Source organism: Symphalangus syndactylus, chromosome 2 (genome assembly GCF_028878055.3).
Source record: "Symphalangus syndactylus isolate Jambi chromosome 2, NHGRI_mSymSyn1-v2.1_pri, whole genome shotgun sequence".
In the NCBI taxonomy this organism is placed as follows: Eukaryota; Metazoa; Chordata; class Mammalia; order Primates; family Hylobatidae; genus Symphalangus; species Symphalangus syndactylus.
The window spans coordinates 23,224,569-23,248,892 of NC_072424.2; the positions used below are offsets into that span (position 1 = coordinate 23,224,569).

A 24,324-nucleotide genomic window follows, 5' to 3' on the forward strand; every position below is an offset into this window, starting at 1 on the left:
CCATTTCTTAATGGGGTTATTTGTCTTTTGCCTGTGGACTTAAGTTCTCTATAGATTTCAGATATTAGGCCTCTGTCAGATGCAAAGTTTGAGAATATCTTCTCCCATTTTGTAGGTTGTCTGTTTACTCTGCTAATGGTTTCTTTTGCTGTGAAGAGCTCTTTAGCTTGATTAGGTCCTATTTGTCCATTTTTGTTTTTGTTGCAATTGCTTTTGGGGACTTAGCCAAAAATTATTTATCAAGAAGAGTTATTTCCTTGGTTGTCTTTTAGGATTTGTATCGTTTGAGGTCTTAGATTTCAATCTTTGATCCATTTTGACTTGATTTTGTATATGTTGAAAGGTAGGGGTCCAGCTTCAGTCTTTAGCATATGGCTAGCCAGTTATCCAGCACCATTTATTGAACAGGGAGTCCTTTCCTCATTGCTCGTTTTTGTCAGCCTTGTCAAAGATCAGATGGTTGTAAGTGTGTGGCTTTATGTTCAAGTTTTCTGTTCAGTTCAGTTGGTTTACATGTCCGTTTTTCTACCAGTATCATGCTGTTTTGGTTACTGTAGCTTCATAGTACAGTTTGAAGTCATGTAGTGTGACACCTCCAGCTTTGTTCTTTTTGCTTAGGATTGCTTTGGTTATTCGGGCTCTTTTTTGGTTATATATGAATTTTAGGATAGTTTTTTTTTTCTAATTCTGGGAAGAATGACATTGGTAGTTTGATAGGAATAGCACTGATTCTGTAAATTGCTTTGGCCAGTATGGCCATTTTTACAATATTGATTCTTCTGATCCATGAGCATGGAATGTTTATGTTCTTACTGACTTTTTAGACATATATAGTTCAGTCTATCATTTTTCTTGTATTAATAAAACTACTCAAATTCCATTTAAGAAATCTTTCTTTACTCATAAATATGAAGATATCTGCCTCTGTTATCTTCTAGAATATTATTGTACTTCCACATTTAGATCTAACATTGATCTGAAACAGATCTTTGTTTATGATGATGTGAGGTAGGGCTCAACATTCATTTTTTCCAACTGTACACCCAATTGGCCCAGAACAATTTATTAAGAAAAACTGCTCTGTAGTTCCATCTTTGTCACTAGATTAAGTGCCCATAAATGTATAGGTCTGTCTGTGGAATTCCTATTTGCTGTATTAGTCTATTTCCCTATCTTTGCAACAACACTTAATTATTGTACCTTCATAAGTGATGAGATCTGATAGAGAACTCCTCCAGCTTTGTTCTTCTAAAATTTGGATAGAAAAGTCCTCCAGCTTTTTTCTTCTAAAGTTTTTCTTTTGGAAATTGACATGGAGACTCTAAAATTTATACCAAAATGACCCTTCACATTTTTGAATAAATTCTAGAATCACCATGTCAATTTTCAAAAGAAAAACACCTGCTAAAATTTTGTTTGGGATCACATTAAATCTACAGATCAATTTGGGCAGAATAGACATCTGCATAATATTGAGTTTTTCAAACAATTGTCATAATTTGGTCTGAGATATATTTAAATTTTATTTAATTTCTCAGAATAAGGTTTTACAGTTTTCTGTGTAAAGATCTTGCACATAAGTCATTAGATTTATTCCTTAGGTTATTAATGTTCTGACAGTAACATAAATTATATTATTTTTAAATTATCAGTTTTAAACTGTTCCTGGTATACAGAATTACTCTGGATTAATTTTTTATATTGATGTTATTTGCAGCAACTGATTACCCATATACACATTATATTATATTTTATATTAATCTGCCTTATTACACTAGCCGGAAATTCCAATACAATGTTGAATAAAAGTGGTGATAGTGAGCACCCTTATCACATTCCCAATCTTAGAGGGAAAGCTTTCTATATTTCACCATAATGCTTGCAGTAAAGTTTTCATGTGTCCTTGTACATTTTATCACATAAATGATTTGCTTACATTCCTAGTTCACCAGAGGTTTTATCATAAATACATGTTAAATTTTATCTATACTTTTTTCTGCATCTTTCAAGAAGATTATAGATCATTACTTCTCTATTTTCTTAATTATTCAAATTTTATGAATTTTAACTAATCTTATATTCTTTGAATGAGCCCAAATAATCTATTATTTTCTTTCTAAATTGCTGGAATCGTCCATGGAAAAGATAATACTAAAATATTCCTCACCTGTAACATCGTTTTCATATTTTTATATCAAGATTATGCTGGCCTCATAAATCTCAACATAATTATTTCGGTTTCCAGCAAGTTTGTGAAAGATTGATGTTATTTATTTCTTAAATGCTTATTTCTTAAATATTTGGGAAAATTCACCAGTAAAGTGATCAGGGCCTGGAGAATTTGTTTTGTTTTTATTTGTTCATCTGTATGTATGCTTCTGTATTTTGAGGCAACAAGGTTTCAATTAAAAATTCTAGTTATTTGACAAAAGATTATTTCAATGCTCATGTGTCAATTCTGGTAAGTTTTGTTTTTCTATAAATTTGTCATAGTTCACCTACTTTTTCAAATTTACTGTCATAGAGTTGCTTATCATATGTTCTTATTAACTTTTAATCTCTATATGATCTGTCACGATATCCCTTTTCATTCTTGACATGGATTATTTGAGTAATCTTTGTTTCTAAGTCTGTGTGGGGATTTATCTATTACTTTTAAAAACAACCAACTCTGTTGAGTTTTGGTGGCTTTATGGATCATTTCTATCACATGTTTCCTATTTCATTAATTCATGCTCTTATCTCATGTTCCTTTCCTTTATCATATCTTTATTTTCTTTATCCTTTCTTTGGGATCAGTCACTGTTCTTTTTCTAACTTCTCAAGGGGATTCTTAGACTATTGATTTTCAGACTTTTAGAAAATCATTTATAATAAATGCATTTAGATCTATAAGTGTCCCTCCTTAGCTGAATCACATGCATTTTGATGTGTCATCATTCAGTAATTTTAAGTATGAAAATTATACTAGGGTTTTTTTGGCCAGGAGCGGTGGCTTATGCCTGTAATCCCAGCACTTTGGGAGGCCAAGGCGGGTGGATCACGAGTTCAAGAGATTGAGACCATCCTGGCTAACAGATGGTTGAAACCCCATCTCTACTAAAAATACAAAAAAATTAGCCAGGTGTGGTGGCACACGCCTGTAGTCCCACCTACCCAGGAGGCTGAGGCAGGAGAATTGCTTGAACCCGAGAGGCAGAGGTTGCAGTGAGCCGAGATTGTGCCACTGCACTCCAGGCTGGGTGACAGAGTGAGATTCTGTCTCAAAAAAAAAAAAAAAAAAAATATATATATATATATATATATATACACACACACACACACATATATATTATATATATTATATATACACATATATAATATATATAATATGTATACATATATACATATTATATATATTATATATACACATATATTAGAGTTTTTATTATTTTTATGTAATCACCAAAAAGTTACTTTTTATTTTACTGTGGTCAATTAATTTGTATTATTTTAATCCTTTTAAATTTGTTAAGACTTGCATTAAAACCCAGAATATAGTAAATTCTGGGAAAGTTCCTTTGTTCTTGGAAACAATGTATATGCCTCAATTATAAGGTATTATGTTCTCAAATATCAAATGAGACAAAATTATTCATTGTGTTATTCAAATGTTTTATATTCTTGCTGTTTTTTGGTCTCCTGGTACTACCAGTTACCAAGAAAATTGGGTTAAAAACGTCTCACTATGTTTTATCCTCTTTTGTTTGGTCAATTTTACATTATTTCAACACTGTGCTATAAATCATATATAAATTAAGAACTGTTATGCCTTCCTTTTACTTTCAACTTTTCTAAATATTTTTATTTAAGGTTTATCTTTTCTAAGCAGCAGATGGCTAAGTTTTGTTTTTATATCCAATCTAAAAATTCTTGGCTTTTAACTGGAATATTTAGTCTCTCACATTTAGTATAACTGGAATTTCTTTTTGTTTTTTGAGACAGAGTCTCTGTTGCCCAGGCTGGAGTCCAGTGATGCAATCTCGGCTCACTGCAACCTCTGCCTCCCAGGTTCAAGTGATTCTCGTGCCTCAGCCTCCCAAGTAGCTGGGACTACAAGCACATGCCACAATGCCTGGCTAATTTTTTGTATTTTTAGTGGAGATGGGTTTTCGGCATGTTGGCCAGGCTGGTATCGAACCCCTGGTCTCAAGTGATCTGCCCACCTCAGCCCTCCAAAGTGCTAGGATTACAGGCGTGAGCCACTATGCCCGGCCAACTTTCAGACTTTTTAACACTAATTTACCCCTCTTTCTGACTTATGTGCTATTAGAGACATGCATTTAAATTTGGTGTACATGCAAGCCGCTATTATTATTATAGCTTTATATGACAGTCATTTAGAATCATCTCTATAATTTCATTACATTTCATCCAGTATCCGGGATCATTTTTCTTCTACTTCAATAGCACTTATTGTAATTAGTATTCCCTTTATTGAAAGCCTACTATTGTCAAATTCTCTCATTGTTTTTTTAAAAATGCTCTTATTTTGCTTACATTTTTAAGAATATTTAATTATGTAGACTTTTAGATGGATGATTATTGTCTTTAAGCTATTTGAAAACAGGTATTCTGGATTCCATTTCCCAGTTAAAAAATTGTCAGTCTTCATACTGTTCCTTTAAAGGAAATATGCCCTTTTTCCTCTATCTCCTTTGACATTTTTGTCTTCATATTTTGGTTTTCAGCAGTTTTACTATAATATTTCTGAGTTTCTTTGTACTTATGCCCCTTGGTGCTCACAGAACTTCTTTAATCTGTGGCTTGATGTCTTTGTCACTTTTGAAAATTTCTTATTCACTATCACTTCAAATAATGTTCTACATTTGTCTTCACCCTTCTCTTTTCAGGACTCCAATTACACATGTGGGTTAGACAATTTCCACATCTTGGCCAGGCGCGGTGGCTCACGCTTGTAATCCCAGCACTTTGGGAGGCCGAGGCAGGCGGATCACGAGGTCAGGAGATCGAGACCACGGTGAAACCCCGTCTCTACTAAAAATACAAAAAATTAGCCGGGCGTGGTGGCGGGCACCTGTAGTCCCAGCTACTTGGAGAGGCTGAGGCAGGAGAATGGCGTGAATGCGGGAGGCGGAGCTTGCAGTGAGCCGAGATTGCGCCACTGCACTCCAGCCTGGGCGACAGAGCGAGACTCCGTCTCAAAAAAAAAAAAAAAAAAGAAAAAAAAAAGACAATTTCCACATCTTCCTTGTATTTCTTTCTGTCCTGTTTTGGTCATCATTTTGTCTTTCTTTACTTCATTCTGGATGTTTCCTTCTGACCTCTCTTCTATTTCATATTTCCCCCTTCAGCTGCGTCTAATCTGCTGTTATTTCCATCCAAGGAATTCTTAATTCATTCAATGTATTTTTCAGTTCTAGAATTTCCATTTGATTCATGAGTACCCCAGTCCTGTCCTAATATTCTCTACCTTAAATTTTAATTCTTGAACATATAATAATTATTTTAAAGTTTGTGTCTACATTCAAAGCAGTGTGTAAAGGGAAATTTATAGCACTAAATGCCCACAAGAGAAAGCAAGAAAGATCCAAAACTGACACCCTAACATCACAATTAAAAGAACTAGAAAAGCAAGAGCAAACACATTCAAAAGCTAGCAGAAGGCAAGAAATACCTAAAATCAGAGCAGAACTGAAGGAAATAGAGACACAAAAAACCCTTCAAAAAATTAATGAATCCAGGAGCTGGTTTTTTGAAAAGATCAACAAAATTCATAGACCACTAGCAAGACTAATAAAGAAGAAAAGAGGGAAGAATCAAATAGACGCAATAAAAAATGATAAAGGGGATATCACCACCAATCCCACAGAAATACAAACTACCATCAGAGAATACTACAAACACCTCTACGCAAATAAACTAGAAAATCTAGACGAAATGGATAAATTCCTGGACACATACAACCTTCCAAGACTAAAACTGGAAGAAGTTGAATCTCTGAATAGACCAATAACAGGCTCTGAAATTGTGACAATAATCAATAGCTTACGGACCAAAAAGAGTCCAGGACCTGATGGATTCACAGCCGAATTCTACCAGAGGTACAAGGAGGAACTGGTACCATTCCTTCTGAAACTATTCCAATCAATAGAAAAAGTGGGAATCCTCTGTAACTCATTTTATGAGGCCAGCATCATCCTGATACCAAAGCCGGGCAGAGACACAATAAAAAAAGAGAATTTTAGAGCAATATCTTTGATGAACATTGATGCAAAAATCCTCAATAAAATACTGGCAAACCAAATCCAGCAGCATATAAAAAAGCTTATACACCACGATCAAGTGGGCTTCATCCTTGGGATGCAAGGCTGGTTCAACATACGCAAATCTACAAATGTAATCCAGCACATAAACAGAATCAAAGACAAAAACCACGTGATTATCTCAATAGATGCAGAAAAGGCCTTTGACAAAATTCAACAACTCTTCATGCTAAAAACTCTCAATAAATTAGGTATTGATGGGACGTATCTCAAAATAATAAGAGCTATCTATGACAAGCCCACAGCCAATATCATACTGAATGGGCAAAAACTGGAAGCATTCCCTTTGAAAACTGGCACAAGACAGGGATGCCCTCTCTCACCACTCCTATTCAACATAGTGTTGGAAGTTCTGGCCAGGGCAATCAGGCAGGAGAAGGAAATAAAGGGTATTCAATTAGGAAAAGAGGAAGTCAAATTGCCCCTGTTTGCAGATGACATGATTGTAAATCTAGAAAACCCCATTGTCTCAGCCAAAATCTCCTTAAGCTGATCAGCAACTTCAGCAAAGTCTCAGGATACAAAATCAATGTACAAAAATCACAAGCATTCTTATACACCAATCACAGACAAACAGAGAGCCAAATCATGAGTGAATTCCCATTCACAATTGCTTCAAAGAGAATAAAATACCTAGGAATCCAACTTACAAGGGATGTGAAGGACCTCTTCAAGGAGAACTACAAACCACTGCTCAATGAAATAAAAGACGATACAAACAAATGGAAGAACATTCCATGCTCATGGGTTGGAAGAATCAATATCGTGAAAATGGCCATACTGCCCAAGGTAATTTATAGATTCCATGCCATTCCCATCAAGCTACCAATGACTTTCTTCACAGAATTGGAAAAAACTACTTTAAAGTTCATATGGAACCAAAAAAGAGCCCGCATCGCCAAGTCAATCCTAAGCCAAAAGAACAAAGCTGGAGGCATCACGCTACCTGACTTCAAACTATACTACAAGGCCACAGTAACCAAAACAGCATGGTAATGGTACCAAAACAGAGATATAGACCAATGGAACAGAACAGAGCCCTCAGAAATAACACTGCATATCTACAACTATCTGATCTTTGACAAACCTGACAAAAACAAGAAATGGGGAAAGGATTCCCTATTTAATAAATGGTGCTGGGAAAACTGGCTAGCCATATGTAGAAAGCTGAAACTGGATCCCTCCCTTACACCTTATACAAAAATTAATTCGAGATGGATTAAACACTTAAATGTTAGACCTAAAACCATAAAAACCCTAGAAGAAAACCTAGGCATTACCATTCAGGACGTAGGCATGGGCAAGGACTTCACGTCTAAAACACCAAAAGCAATGGCAACAAAAGCCAAAATTGACAAATGGGATCTAATTAAACTAAAGAGATTCTGCACAGCAAAAGAAACTACCATCAGAGTGAACAGGCAACCTACAGAATGGGAGAACATTTTTGCAACCTACTCATCTGACAAAGGGCTAATATCCAGAATCTACAATGAACTCAAACAAATTTACAAGAAAAAAACAAACAACCCCATCAAAAAGTGGGCAAAGGATATGAACAGACACTTCTCAAAAGAAGACATTTAGGCAGCCAAAAGACACATGCAAAAATGCTCATCATCACTGGCCATCAGAGAAATGCAAATCAAAACCACAATGAGATACCATCTCACACCAGTTAGAATGGTGATCATTAAAAAGTCAGGAAACAACAGGAGCTGGAGAGGATGTGGAGAAACTGGAACACTTTTACACTGTTGGTGGGACTGTAAACTAGTTCAACCATTGTGGAAGTCAGTGTGGCAATTCCTCAGGGATCTAGAACTAGAAATACCATTTGACCCAGCCATCCCATTACTGGGTATATACCCAAAGGATTATAAATCATGCTGCTATAAAGACACATGCACACGTATGTTTACTGCGGCACTATTCACAATAGCAAAGACTTGGAACCAACCCAAATGTCCAACAACGATAGACTGGATTAAGAAAATGTGGCACATATATATCATGGAATACTATGCAGCCATAAAAAATGATGAGTTCATGTCCTTTGTAGGGACATGGATGAAATTGGAAAACATCATTCTCAGTAAACTATCGCAAGGACAAAAAACCAAACACCACAAGTTCTCACTCATAGGTGGGAATTGAACAATGAGAACTCATGGACACAGGAAGGGGAACATCACACTCCGGGGACTGTTGTGGGGTGGGGGGAGGGGGGAGGGACAGCATTAGGAGACATACCTAATGCTAAATGACCTGTTAATGGGTGCAGCAAAACAACATGGCACATGGACACATATGTAACAAACCTGCACATTGTGCACATGTACCCTAAAACTTAAAGTATAATAATAATAAAATAAAATAAAAAAATAAAAATAAATAAATAAAGTTTGTGTCTAAAACACTCCATTATCCTATATGTATGTTTCTAATGGATGTTGTTTTTTCGTATCTTATCTTCTTCTAAGCTTTTTTTTTTTTAGTTTGTGCCAGATATTGTGTATGATATATAGAAGAAATACTTTAAGGCTCTGTATGATGTTATCTCACTCAATAAAGTATTTACTTTTTATGTTGCCATCTAACTACATTATGGGCATTTCACCATAATCTCATAAAAGATTGTGATGATTCAAAGCTGGGCTAATTATCATGAGTAGGGTTTAGAATCTCAGGGGCCAGACTAAATCCTTAAGTATGTACCAAGGCTCCTCTTCCTTGGCACATCTGGAAATCTAATTTTGTTCCTCCAAAATGACTGACAAAAGGACTGCTCAGTGTCTCAGGAAGTTTCCAGGATTTCTAACTGTCTCAAGGTTAAAATTACATAAAATGCCTGTCTTGTATCCCTTGACATTGTACCTCTCCTAAATCTTTGAGAAATCCTCATGGTTTTGATAGTTCTCTCATGCTTTAGGCAAATAAAATTCCTGATTTTTCTCAGGGGAAGTAACAGTCCAAAAGAATTCATTTCACCACTGAAAAAGAATAAGCCCTCAAAACACATTTCCTAGTATCTCAACAAAATGCCCTATCTATGTAACCGTATCTACTAAAAACCAAAACCAGTTCTGAGGTGGTAAAAAATAAATATTGGTCTATACAGTGGACATATAATGCTGATACATAATGGACACATAATGGTGACATCACATACAATATAATCCAAGGGTTCTCAACACCCTGTTAGGAACTAGGCCGCAGGGCAGGAGGTGAGTAGCGCGTGAGGGAACACAGCTCCATCTGTCTTTACAGCCATTCCCCATCATTCGCATTACTGCCTGAGCTCCACCTCCTGTCAGATGAGCGGCAACATTAGATTATCATACGAGTGAAAACCCTATTGTAAACTGCACATGTGAGGGATCTAGGTTGCATGCCCCTGTGAGAATCTAATGCTTGATGATCTGAGGTGGAGCTGAGGTGGTGATGATAGGGCTAGGGAGTGGCTGCAAATACAGATTAATGTTAGCAGAGAGCTTTGACTGCACAGGGACCATAATAAATCAATTGCTTGCAGACTCATATCAAAACCCTATCAGTGAGTGAGTGGCAAGTGATAATTAAGCTGCATCTGGTAGCAAGCTTTATAGTGGCAAGTCAGGTGATGTACTTCAATTGTACAGTTGCATCTGGTAGCAGGCTTGAAGGCAGAATCTAATACTTATTTTAGTCCAAGCGGGCACTGCCCACTCCCAACCCCATTATTTTATTTACCATTTCTGTCCACACCTCTTTCTCACACTGCACACTAGTCTCAGTTACAGTTTTGGTAAGTCCACAAACAAACCTCAGCCAAACTGAGTAAAAAACAAACATCACTGGAGAGCTTCTTTGAAAAGGGGGAATGATGAGACAGCAGAAGACTCAGACTGCCAACAAAAAGAAAGCTGCATTTCAAAGAAAATACTAAGAGTCCTACTTAAATTACGGGCTCATTACAACAGGTGATTCACATTCTCCAAGTCCACTTTGTAAAATACGTGGCAACCAGCCATCCAATGAAACCATGAAACCTTCAAAAGTGCTTCACCACAAGGAGACCAAGCACCCTGCATTAGACTGTTGTGGGGTGGGGGGAGGGGGGAGGGGGGAGAGACAGTATTAGGAGATATACCTAATGCTAAATGACGAGTTAATGGGTGCAGCAAAACAACATGGCACATGGATACATATGTAACAAACCTGCACATTGTGCACATGTACCCTAAAACCTAAAGTATAATAATTAAAAAAAAACAAGCCTTTGGAGTTTTTCAAAAGAAGAAAAGTGAATACGAAGAGCCGAAGCAATTACTGAAAGCCACCACTTCATCAAATGGGTCTGTACTGAGAGCATCATTCTTAGTAGCTAACAGCATTGCTAAACCTTAGAAGCCCTTTACTATTGATGAAGAGTTGATCCTGCCTATTGCTAAAGACACTTGTAGTCTTTTAGGAGAGGCTGTAGTTCAGAAGGTGGCACGTGTTCCTCTTTCTGCTAGCACCATAACTAGATGAATTGATGAAACAGCAGAGGATACTGAGGCACAACTGTTAGAATTAATGAGTCACCTTGGTAAGCAATCCAGGTTGATGAGTTGACCGATGTTGACAATAAAACAACGGTTGTTTTTGTGCAATATATTTTTCAGGAGGATGTGCATGAGGATATGTTATGTGCACATTTCTCTCTCTCTCTCTCTCTCTCTTTTATTTTTTTGAGACAGGGTCTCACTGTGTCACCCAGGTTGGAGGACAGTGGCACTATCTTGGCTCACCACAGCCTCCACCTCCCAGGTTCAAGTAATCCTCCCACCTCAGATCCTCAAGTAGCTGGGACTACAGGAGTGTGCCATCATGCCTGGCTAACTTTTGTATTTTTAGTAGAGATGGCTACTACTCTACTCTACTTGCCCAGGCTGGAATGCAGTGGCCTGATCTCAGCTCACTGCAACCTCCGCCTCCCAGGTTCAAGCAATTCTACTGCCTCAGCCTCCCAAGTACCTGGGAATACAGGCACGCATCACCATGCCCAGCTAATTTTTTTATTTTTAGTAGAGAGGGGGTTTCACCATATTGGCCAGGCTCGTCCCAAACTCCTAAGCTCAAGCAGTCCACCCACCTCTGTCTCACAAAGTGTGGGCATCACAGGCATGAGCCACCACACCCAGACTATTATGTGCACTTTTGTTGACAACCAACACAACAGCTGCAGAAGTATTCAAATCTTTGAATGATTACATATCAGGAAAACTGAATTGGTCATTTTGTGTCAATATATGCACAAATGGAGTAGCTGCCATGACTGGACAGCATTCTGGTTTTACTGCTTGGGTCAAAGAGATTGCTTCTGAATGTGAGTCTACTCACTGTGTCATCAACAGAGAAATGCTGGCTAGGCGAACAATGTCACCTGAACTTAACAATATTTTGCAAGATGTGATGAAAATTATCAACCACATTAAAGTATGTGCCCTCAACTCACATCTGCTCACACAGCTCTGTGAGGAGATGGGTGCAGAGCACACACCTCTTCTCTTTTTTTTTTTTTTTTTTGAGATGGAGTCTCACCCTGTCGCCCAGGCTGGAGTGCAGTGGCACGATCTCAGCTCACTGCAACCTCCGCCACCCGGGTTCAAGCAATTCTTCTGCCTCAGCCTCCCAAGTACGTGGGACTATGGGCGCGCATCACCATGCCCAGATAATTTTTGTATTTTTAGTAGAGACGGGGTTTCACCATATTGGCCAGGCGTGTCTCGAACTCCTGACCTCGTGATCCGCCCACATCAGCCTCCCAGTGTTGGGATTATAGGCGTGAGCCACCGCATCCAGCCGCATGTCTTCTCTTATACACAGAAGTGAGATGGCTTTCTAAAGGTGGGTCACTGGTCAGAGTTTTTGACTTACAAGGGCTACTGCAGAGATTTCTTTTAGAAAAACACTCACCACCGGCAGCACACTTCAGTGACACAGAATGGGTCGCAAAACTTGCTTACTTGTGTGACATATTCAACCTGCTCAAGAAACTCATTCTGTCACTTCAGGAGAGAATAACAAATGCATTCAATTTGGCAGGTAAAGTGGCTGCATTCAATGCCAAACTGGAATTAGGGGGGCGACCGTAAACTCTCAAATTTCTGACATGTTTCAAACATTAGAAGAGATTCTTTCTCCCAGCACCTTCTTTCTCCCATCTGGTGCATGAACAACTATTACAGCTTACAAAAGAATTTCAGCATTACTTCCCAACTACAAAAGACCCCAAATTGGGAAGGAATGGATCTGTGACCCATTTGGAAGTAAGCCAGGTGAATCAACTTTGTCCATGCTAGAGGAGGATCAACTGCATGAGATCGCAAATGACAGTAGCCTTAAAAGTATGCTTGAGACAACTTCAAATCACTATACATTGTGAATTAAAGTCAAGGCAGAATATCCTGAGATTGCCACAAAAGCACCAAAAAGCCTGCTTCTATTTCCAGCATCCAGTCTTTGTGAAGCAGAGTCTTCTGCAGTGACAGCAACCAAAATGAGATTACGGAGTAGACTGAACATAGGCAAAACACTTTCGGTGACACTGTCTCCCATCACCCCCAGAATGGGACCATCTAGTTGCAGGAAAACAAGCCCAGGGTTCCCACTTATTCTACATTATGGTGAGTTGTAAATTCTTTCATTATATAATGTAATAATAATAATAGAAATAAAGTACACAATAAATATAATGCACTTCAATCATTCTAAAACCATCTCCCCTCCCTGGGTCCGTGGAAAAATTGTCTCCACAAAACCACTCCCTGGTGCCAAAAAGGTTGGGGACCACTGATATAATCCATATATAATAGCAAACTTGACAAATAAGCTAAAAAAGATCAAAACGTAAAGAATACTACAAACTTTAAGGATAATGAAAAAATCAATTAGTGCTCACTGTTAACTTTGTGTGTTTAAGAAATTTAAGACTCATTAAAATATTAAAGCATCATACATCTACAACATACTTGTAATGAGGTGTTTAAAATAATTTACAAATTATTCTAGTAAATTGTTTTACAATATAAATATCCAGTGCCATTTGTGCACATACTAAAATTGCCAAGGCTGATAATAATATTCATCTAGGCAAAACTTTCACTATGTAAAGTTTTCAGGTAGAAAACCATGGAAAATTTGAGAAAATTTCATTCAAGTAGTGAGCAACAACTGAATCTCTCATTTTGACTTTACACAAATAATATCCAATTCTGCTATCTTATCCATTCACTTTTTTAAGATTCTTCTTACCTGAGCATCGCTATACCCATTATTATTACTGTGAACTATACTGCCTCCTTCACACAGAAGTTATTCTTCCCTTTTGGTATGATACAGCATTTAAAATATATTTTTAGGGCCAGGCACGGTTGCTCACACCTATAATCCCAGCACTTTGGGAGGCCGAGGTGGGTGGATCACCTGAGGTCAGGAGTTCAAGATCAGGCTGACCAACAGGGTAAAACCCCATCTGTACTAAAAATAAAAAATTAGCCTGGTGTGGTGGTGCATGCATGTAATCCCAGCTACTCAGGAGGCTGAGGCAGGAGAATCGCTTGAACTTGGCAGGTGGAGGTGGCAGTGAGACGAGATCGCGCCACTGCACTCTAGTCTGGGCAACAAGAGTAAAACTCCATCTCAAATAAATAAATTAAATTAAATTAAGTACATGTTTAAAATGTGAAACAGACTGATAGTACCTTAATCACTATACCACAATTCCACTTGCTAACATAGCAAAATGTCAGAGAAAAATTTACAAATATTTAATGTATGGAAGTAAGATGCTACTTATGAGTTATACAAAATAAAAATGAATATAAGAATATAAAGAATAAAACTGCATTTTATTAGACTAAAAATAAGAATTAACAAAATTACCAAAAGAAAAAAGGTGTTATAATTCTACATTTTTTTAAAAAGTAGAAATTAGGATATATGTATGAAAGTGAAGGAAGTAGAACAAATCGTGATTTGGTGGAAACCTGTGTATTCCCTTTGATCACATAAAGTAACTTAATGCTAGAAGTTTAAAAAAATGTATACTGTCTTAAAAGAAAAAAAAAGTCATTTCCCAGATTTTACAAAGAAAAATTAGTACAACAAACATTTTATTTTAAAACTTCTATACCCCAAAAATCAATAAATGAAAAATTAATTAATAATATTTCAAACGTAAAGAGAATATTATAGATATTAATAGGCAATTCACGAAACAGGAAACAATAGCAAATGAACACATAAAAAGATGTTTACAATACTAATCAGGAAAATGTACATTAAAATACTATTCACATCCATCACCTTGGCAAAAGTAAAAATTCTCACAATTTTCAAGTGTTGGTGAGAACATGAAGAATCAGGGACACACACCCTGTTGGTGGATATATATATACATTACCACAGTGACTTGAAAAGCACTTCTGCAACATGTAATAAAGTTGAGGATATAAATACTCTCAGATACAACAATCTCACTTTTAAGTATGCACCCTAGAGCAACTCTTAAACATATACATGAAAAGACCAGTACAAGAAATGCAGTGTAGCATTGTTTATAACAAAAGGTGAAAATTTACCTAAATGCCACAAGCTCTGTATTTCATAGGAAGTTAGATGATGAAATGAAATAAATGCTTTTTAAAATTTACAGATGACAATAAAATGTGAGTGCAAAGAAGAACAAATCCCTGAACACACGATATCGAAGTCATACTGGTAAACAAAATTACTCATCTGAAATTAAGACGATATCAGCATTTATAATGAATGCATATAAAGTAAGTATTTCTATGTCAGAAACCATTTTAAAGTCAATCGTTTACAATAATAATGGCAACATAGAAAATGTGTTATTTTGTGTACTCACCAAGTCTTAGTGTTAACTTCATATTTATAAAGATCATCAACCAATCCATATTTGTTGCCTGGCAATGCTTTATACCCTCCATGAACATAAATGGACTTTGTTATTTCATCATACACACTGGTATGGCCATATCCACCTTGTACAATAGCTCCTTTAGTTTCTGGAACAAGCCAAGTGTTTGATGCTGTAACAGAAAGAAAATACATTATAAATTTCAAGTAGTATTTTTAAATGTAAGTAACATATCACCAAAAATACCAACAAGTTAATTCTAATGACATATTCTTATGAGTAAACATCATATACCTAATATTAATTTAATCAAGAAACATTTATTAAATATGTGCCAGGTTAGGTGCTGGGGTTGAAGTTGGAGTAACACTGGTCTTTCCATAGATGAAGTTAAACTCTGAAACACTAAAAAGAACATTTTGTGTGTTTGCAAGAGAAAAAGGAAAACTTTATTCTTATATTACATAAATAGCTCTGAAAAAAATTTTTAACAAATATTTTATGAGAGCCTAGTATGTGACAGTTAGTCACTGATATTATAAAGATAAAATGATATGATCCCTACCCTTACCAATCTAAAATTAATTGAACACATTTTTAGTACTGTGCTGGTCCTTTATTTGTTGGTTATAAGCCCCACTTTCCTTTTTATAAAGTCCTTTGTATTGCGGAGGATGAAAACCTAAACAATAAAATTTCCAAGACTCTCTTGACAATTGTGTTACTATTAGGTTCCACCAATGGGAGTACTAGTATGAGATTAAAGGGCAAGAGGAAAGACTCTGATTTTGCCTCTAGCAGCAGGAACAGGAAGGTAATTACAGTAGGTAATGGCAGTGCTGGCTTAATAGTTATTCCCTGCTCAGTAGCAAAACTGGTATGTTTAGTTGCTTAGTGGCAAATGTGATCATAGGCTCCAGCCTAGGTATGTAGCACTTCCGGATTTCTGGGTGATCCCTTCCCTTTGGTATCTCTAGTCCTTCTAACACTTTTGTGTCTAATTTCTGATATTAAAATCCCACTCTGCTTGCTATATCTACAAGAGATTCATTTCCCAATGCAGTTTCCCTAATAAAAACACCAATCATATGCAAGGGATGCTTTTAAGAAATGCGTATGAAAAACCTACAATTTCTTGGCCTTAGAAAATTTATTATAAAAAGCAGCTATATAAAAATCTGTCATTTGTTTTTAAATCTGCATATAGATCACATCTCCATCCTTCCTCTAACCGGCCACCTAAAATGTGGCATCCTAGTCAGCTCGTTGAAAATACCTAAATCAACTAATAGAAAATGATAATGCTTGAAAACTCTTTGCATTTACAAAATTCTAAGGTAGTAAAGAAAATGATTCTACAGTGGTCATAAAAAATAGAAATATCCAAAAAAAGTCATCCAAGCCACTGGTACTTTACCCATGTTAAGAAACTTTGCGGAACTCATATGTAACTAATGGGCATTACATTTTGGAGGTAATTTCCAAAAAATGAAGTAAAAGACAACTTATCAAAAATAATTTGATTAATATTCTTTAACCACTTAACTATATATATAAATTCGAACTAAAATATTTTCACATTTTTATTCATTTTCCTTTTAATAAAGATAAACTTGATCCTTACCAAAAAATATTGAATTAAAAGATATAAAATGTAAAAGTTACCCTTTCCCCCAGCCCACTACCTAGAGGAACTTTTCACAATTCGTTACATACAGACTATTTTCAAACTACAGTTCTGAATATTTTAGTATACATAAAACACATGTACATGTTTTTTAGATAGATAAATACGTTTATATATGTGTGTGTTTGTGTGTGTGTGTGTGTGTGTGTGTATTTGTACTCCTAGAAAATACTATGTTGTAACTACTGTTTCACTTAACAAGACATTTGGGGCATCATTCTGTGTCCCATTTACTACTTTTTTAAGAGCTAAATTCCATTGTGTTGATAATATATAATTTATTTAAATAACTCTACATTGTTATTCATTTGGGTTTCAATTTGCCCTTAGAAACAATGGTGCAATTAACAACCTTGCAGTCAACAGCAGCATCATTCTTTAATAGAGCACCCTTCTTAGTAACTATCTCATTATCTCATTTAATAATAACCTTTGGAGGGTTATATTATTGCTATCTCTTCTTTACAACTTAGGAAATTCAAAACTAGAAAAACTGAATAACACATCAAAAGTTTAAAGTTAATAAGTGGAACAAGATAGTGTAGACTGATTTTTCCCTGCCCCCCCCCCCCACAGACCTTAGAAATTGTGTAAGAGACAACCAAAGAAAAAAATCTAAAAAGTGTAAAGAGGAAGGCAGACTGGCTAGGGACTGGAGAATGTGTGTCTCATGACACTCACTCACCCAACAGAAGGTTACTCAGGCCCAGCATTTCTCAACCCCCATCCTTAAAACAAAAGGTTACTTGGGTAGGCTTATTCCTTAGCCAAACTGAACAAGAGTCCAATGGACAAAACCAGATGACCCTAGCAGCACTAGCAAGAGGGACCCGCCAAATACTACTTATAGTAAATATGCAGGGAAAGCACTCCCCTTCCCCACAAGGCCTAAGACTGGAAAGAGAGATCTCACCACAAGACCTGAATGCAAAACTCAAACTACGTGACCACCTGCTAAGATAAAAGATTTAAAATAGGACCCAGAGATTCCCATTATAAAACCCAAAATGTCAAGATACAATGACAAATTCCCTGTCATACCGACAACAAGAAAAATCACAACTTGAATGAGAAAAGACAATCAAGTAATACTAACACTGAGATGAATGGATCAGATGTTAAAATTACCTAAAAAGAATTTTAAAGTAGCCATGATAAAAATACTCCAACAAGTAATTATAATTATTTTTAACTTTTATTTTAAGTTCTGGGGTACAAGTGCAGGTTTGTTACATAGGCAAATCTACGTCATGGGGGTTTGTTGTATAGATTATTTCATCACCCAAGTATTAAGCCTAGTACCCATTAGTTACTTTTCCTGATCCTCTCCCTCCTTCCACAATTCACCTCTGACAGGCCCCAGTATGCATTTTTTCCCTCTATGCGTCCATGTGTTCTCATCACTTAGCTCCCACTTGTAAGTGAGAACATGTGGTATTTGGTTTTCTGTTCCTGTGTTAATCTGCGAAGGATAATGGCCTGCAGCTCCAACCATGTCCCTGCAAAAGACATGATCTCATTCTTTTTCATGGCTGCATAATATTCCATGGTGTATATGTACCACATTTTCTTTATTCAGTCTATCATTGATGGGCATTTAGGTTGATTCTTTGCTATTGTGAATAGTGCTGCAATGAACATATGTGTGCATGTGTCTTTATAATAGAATAATTTATTAATATATTTGTTTGGATATATACCTAGCAACAGGATTGCTGAATTGAATGGTATTTCCATCTTCAGGTCTTTGAGAAATACCACAGTGTCTTCCACAATGGTTGAACTAACTTACACTCCCACCAACAATGCATAAGCATTCCTTTTTCTCTGCAACCTCACTACTATTACAAATTATCTTGAAACAAACAAAAATATCTCAGCAAAAAAAGAAAAAAAAAGTTTAAAAAAAAACTACAATAACAAATAAAAACTAACTGGATAGGCTCAATACCAGAGTGGAAATGATAAAGAAAAGAATTGTTAAACTTGAGGATAGAACAATAAAATTTATCAAGAGAGAAGCAGTGGGGCAACGGATGAATAACTATTGGGTACCAGGCTCAATATCCCTGTGTGACAGGATCAATAATACTCAAAACCTCAGCATCATGCAATATAGCTACATAATAAACCTGCATTTAGATTCACCCCGCTGAATCTAAAATAAAAGTTAAAATTATAAAAATTAAAAATTAAAAATAAAAATAAATAAAATAAATAAATAAAATTTATCCAATATGAAAAATAGAGAAAACAGACTAGGGGGAAAAAGTGAACAGCGTCTCAGAGCCCTTAGGACAATAACAAATGATCCAACATTTGTAGCACCATAATCCCAGAAGTATAAGAAAAAGAAATGGGGCTTACAGAGTTTTTAAAGAAATGATGGCCAAATACTTCCAAATTTTGTAAAAGACATAAACCTACAGATTCAAGAAACTAAGTAAATCTTAAATAGGTTAAACCCAAAGAAATCCATGCCAAGACACCTCATAATTAAACTTCTAAAAACTAAAGACAAGGAAAAAAAACCTTGAAAGCAGCCAGAGTGAAATGACAAATTACCTAGGAAAACAATAACTTTAATAATAGTGGACTTCTCAAATCTGAAACCATGGAGGCCCAAAAGAAGTAGCACAACTGTTTTGAAATGCTGGAGAGAAAAAGAACTGTAAAGTATGAATTCTACCTCCAGTGAAACTATCCTTCAGGAATTAAGAAGGAAAAAAATTCTTAAATTTAAAAAAACTAAAAGAATTTGTCATTAGCAGGTCTCTCCTTAAATAATGGTTAAAGGAACTTCTTCAAACAGAAAGATAAAGGAAGGAAGCTTGGAGCATCAGAAAAGAAGTCAGAACAACAAATAGAGCAGAAATATGAATACAAACAACAGATTATCCTTCTCATGAATGTTTATAAATAATGTATGATGATGGACAAAAATTATAATACCATCCAATACTCAAGATAATGATATTTAAGAGTGAGAAAAGTAAAGGTAAAGTGACGCAAATGAAAGCAAGGTTTCCACGTCTCACCTGAGGTGGTAAATTATTGATGCGAGTAGACTGTGGTAAGTCAAATATGTATATTTTAATACCCAGACCAACCACTAAGAAAATTATACAGAAGATACTATCAAAATTATACAAAGAGATACTATCGAGAACACTATATAAGTGCATCAAAAGGGAATCCTAAAAATTATTCACATAACCCATAGGAAGAAAGTAAAGAGAAAAAGAGGCAAAAGAAAAGGAAACAAACAGAAAACAAATAATAAAATAGCAGACTTAGTCACTTATATATCGAAATTACCTTAAATGTAAATGATCCACCTATAAAACATTCTTGGAATTACAAAATTATAAAAATGGAGAACAAACTGGTGGTTGTGAGGAGCCAGCGTAGAAAGGGTGTAGGTGTGGTTAAAGGGGCAATGAGAAGGATCTTTGGGGTGAAGAACTACTCTATAGCTTAACTGTGGTGGGAGATACATGAAACAACATGTGTGGTAAAACTGCACAGAATGAAATATGCACACACACACACAAATGAATACAAATAAAACTGGGAATATCTGAGTAAGATCATAGGATTATATCCAGATCAGTATCTAGACTTACGATGTTACACATTTGTGCAAGATGTTACTATGAGAGAAAACTGTGTAAAGGGTATACAGAATCACTCTCTTATTATTTCTTACAATTATATACCTGTAACTACATTTATCTCAAAATAAAATGTATATTTTAAAAATATAAGGTTCACCCTACTAGTAATCAGCATAATTCATTATGAAATACAGTATTTCACTTAACTACTTGGCAAACTTTTTTTTAAAAACTTTGGAACTGTAAGAGCGAAGACACAGGTCTAACACCAAAATATGCATTCTTGTACTACCTCAATGTTTCTCTAGGTTCAGTCACTAGCAGTTCAGGCAAGGAATTCATAAGTAGTATAGTAGTTTCAGGTGCAAAATTAAAAGGAAACAATTGTGTTCCCATACAGGAGACAAATTCGAAAAGTAAGATTAATTTGATTCACATTCTCATTATATTCTTCTTATATTTTGCATTTGGAAATGTGTATATACTCTAAGGAACCAACTGGTCTCAATAAACATGCAAGGTAACAAAATATAGATCACCTCAGAAAAAGTATTTTCTTATCCTCTGTTGTTATTTGCATATGCATGAATTTTTTTCAATTTGGTAGTGTGCTTTATCATATTCTCAATTTATAAAAAAGTAAATCACTGGTTCAAAAGTAGGTCACTAACGAGAAAAGACAGTGGTGAAAACAGATGCATGAATACATGAACTGACTCAGGATAATACTGCAAAAGTAAAAAGCAAAAATGACTCAAATATACCAAGAGTTCTTCATTAGGCCATGATGGAGTAATTTAGAAAGCATTTCCTGCCACAAACAACTCAAAAACCAGAAAAAAATAAAAAATAAAAAATGCTTTACAGATACTAGATACCAAGCAGCCTAAGACTGTGATCCTGTGACAGCATGGGACTATGACTCTAAAAGAAACAGAAACAATGTAGGCTCTATGATTGCCAGAGCATACTGCTTATAGGCAATACCCTGGCCATGACACAAGATGGGGGAAGTAAAGAGAAATAAGTAAACTTTTTAGTGTGTAATAAATATTTCTCTTTCTTTAAAGAGAAATAAATATTTTACTTCTGCTTATTATCTAACATCTGTGAAGGATTTTTCATATTTTTTTCTGGTTTTTGAGTTGTTTATGGCAGGAAATGCTTTCCAAATTACTCCATCATGGCCTAATGAAGAACTCTTGTTATATTTGAGTCATTTTTACTTTTTACTTTTACAGTAGTTTTTGCTTTTGTAGTATTTTAAGTGAAATACTATATTTCATAATGAATTACCCTGATTACTTGTAAGGTAAACAGAAACTCAGTGAGATCCCAAATAGAGTGGTGATCTCACTAACTTGAGAAAACAAAGATTAGAGTTTAAAGAAATCATGCACCCTAGAATTTAAAGTATAATAATAATAAAAAATGAAAGAAATCAAACCAGCTTGCACACAGAGAAAATGCAAGAGATCTGCAGAAATGTCCCACATGTCTTTAGCTGAGTACTGATCTGCATATGCAAAACAAGACAACTACTTCAGGCTATGGAAAGGACCAAGAAAAAACTAGTAAACAACTCTTGAGTCTTACACAGCACTGGGAACAGTTTGTGCTCCAAGCAACAATAGAAAAATGACCTCATACTACAGGAGGCATTAGGTAGAGTCCTGAGAAGAGCTGTAGTACCAAAATAAATGAGCAATAAACTGAAAGTTGCTCTGGATCCACTCTAACGAGACGAAGGAGCAAACTCCCAGAATGTTCAAACTGGTAAAAGGCAACTTAACTGTGTGTCAGTACAAAGTCCAACACCCCTTAAAAGAATACAACAAAATCTAATAGCCAACAAGTTTAAAATATACATGTCTTAATGTTAAATGACAAGTTAATGGGTGCAGCACACCAACATGGCACATGTATACATACGTATGTAACAAACCTGCACATTGTGCACGTGTACCCTAAAACTTAAAGTATAATAAAAAAATATACATACATGTCTAAAATGTATGAAAAAATTGACAAGTATGGAAGGCAAAGAAAATATAATTCATAACAAAAAGAAAATCATTCAATAGAAAGACACCCAGAAATAAAACAAAAGATAGAAGTGGTAGAACATAATGTTTTAAAAAATGATTAGAAATATACTCCAATATGTTTAATAATGTTGCAGAAAACATGAATATGATAAAGAGTAATAGAAAAATTTTTAGAAACTAAAATAGAAGGCCTATAAATGAAATAGAATGCCTATAAATGAATGCCTCAAATGAAAAATACATTTAACAGAATTAGCACAAGATTAGAGATTGCAGAAGAACAGTGAACTTATATAGAAATAGAAACTGTCCAAAATGAAGCACATAAACAAAAAAGATCGAAAAACCTGGATAACAATATCAAGCAGCCTAATCTAGAGTGATAAGAGTTTGAGATATGTGATGGTGATGTGGACAGAAATATTATTTGAAGAAATAATTTCCAAAATTTAACAAAATTTGTAATTCCACAAAACCAAGAAACTCAACAAAATACACACAAGATTGGGGCGGGGGGGTGGGAAATGTAAAGAAACTCACACCAAGAATTTCATGAAGTGATGAAGACTAAAAAGCAGAAGAACAAAGATAAGAATGACAGCTGACTTTTCATCAGAAACCACTTGCAAGTCAGAGGACAGTGGAGTCATATTTTTAAGCTAGCAAAATGTGGGGGAGCATGGGGAGGAACTGCCAACCCATAATTCTATATTAAAAACAAAGGAAAACTATCAAAATAGAATCCTACACTTGGCAAATTTTTTTTCAAAAATGAAAGTGAAACAAAAATTATCAGACTAAAAGAAAAAAAAATCAGAGATTTGCCCTACAGGAGATGACAGCAAAATTCCTTGGACTGAATGAAAATTATACCTGCCATTGCCAACAGACATATGAAAAAATGCTCATCCTCACTGGTCATCAGAGAAGTGCAAATCAAAACCACAATGAGATACCATCTCATGCCAGTTAGAATGGTGATCATTAAAAAGTCAGGAAACAACAGATGCTGGAGAGGATGTGGAGAAATAGGAACACTTTTACACTGTTGGTGGGACTGTAAATTAGTTCAACCATTGTGGAAGACAGTGTGGTGATTCCTCAAGGATCTAGAACTAGAAATACCATTTGACCCAGCCATCCCATTACTGGGTATATACCTAAAGGATTATAAATCATGCTGCTATAAAGACACATGCACACGTATGTTTATTGTGGCACTATTCACAATAGCAAAGACTCGGAACGAACCCAAATGTCCATCAATGATAGACTGGGTTAAGAAAATGTGGCACATATACACCACGGAATACTAGGCAGCCATAAAAAAGGATGAGTTCATTTCCTTTGCAGGGACATGGATGAAGCTGGAAACCATTATTCTCAGCAAACTATCACAAGGACAGAAAACCAAACACCACATGTTCTCACTCATAGGTGGGAGTTAAACAATGAGAACACATGGACACAGGGTGGGGAACATCATACACCGGGGCCTGTCGCGGGGTGAGGGGCTGGAGGAGGGATATCATTAGGAGAAATACCTAATGTAAATGATGAGTTGATGGGTGCAGCAAACCAACATGGCGCATGTATACCTATGTAACAAACCTGCACGTTGTGCACATGTACCCTAGAACTTAAAGTATAATTTAAAAAAAGAAAATTATACCTGCTAATACACAGAATTTGGATTTATACAGATGAATAAAGAGAACAGGAGAAAGTTAATATG

At 35.7% G+C, this 24,324-nt stretch overlaps 1 protein-coding gene across 4 annotated transcripts in view; it reads right to left on the reverse strand.

The window, feature by feature from the left end:
• ATRNL1 (attractin like 1) overlaps positions 1-24,324 on the reverse strand; it is an 861,353-nt gene that overhangs the window by 718,271 nt on the left and 118,758 nt on the right. For all 4 annotated transcript variants that reach the window (XM_055248210.2, XM_055248235.2, XM_055248225.2 and 1 more), the window contains exon 9: positions 15,226-15,409. In XM_055248210.2, the coding sequence (XP_055104185.1) occupies positions 15,226-15,409 (184 nt within the window). The remainder of the gene's footprint in view (positions 1-15,225; positions 15,410-24,324) is intronic.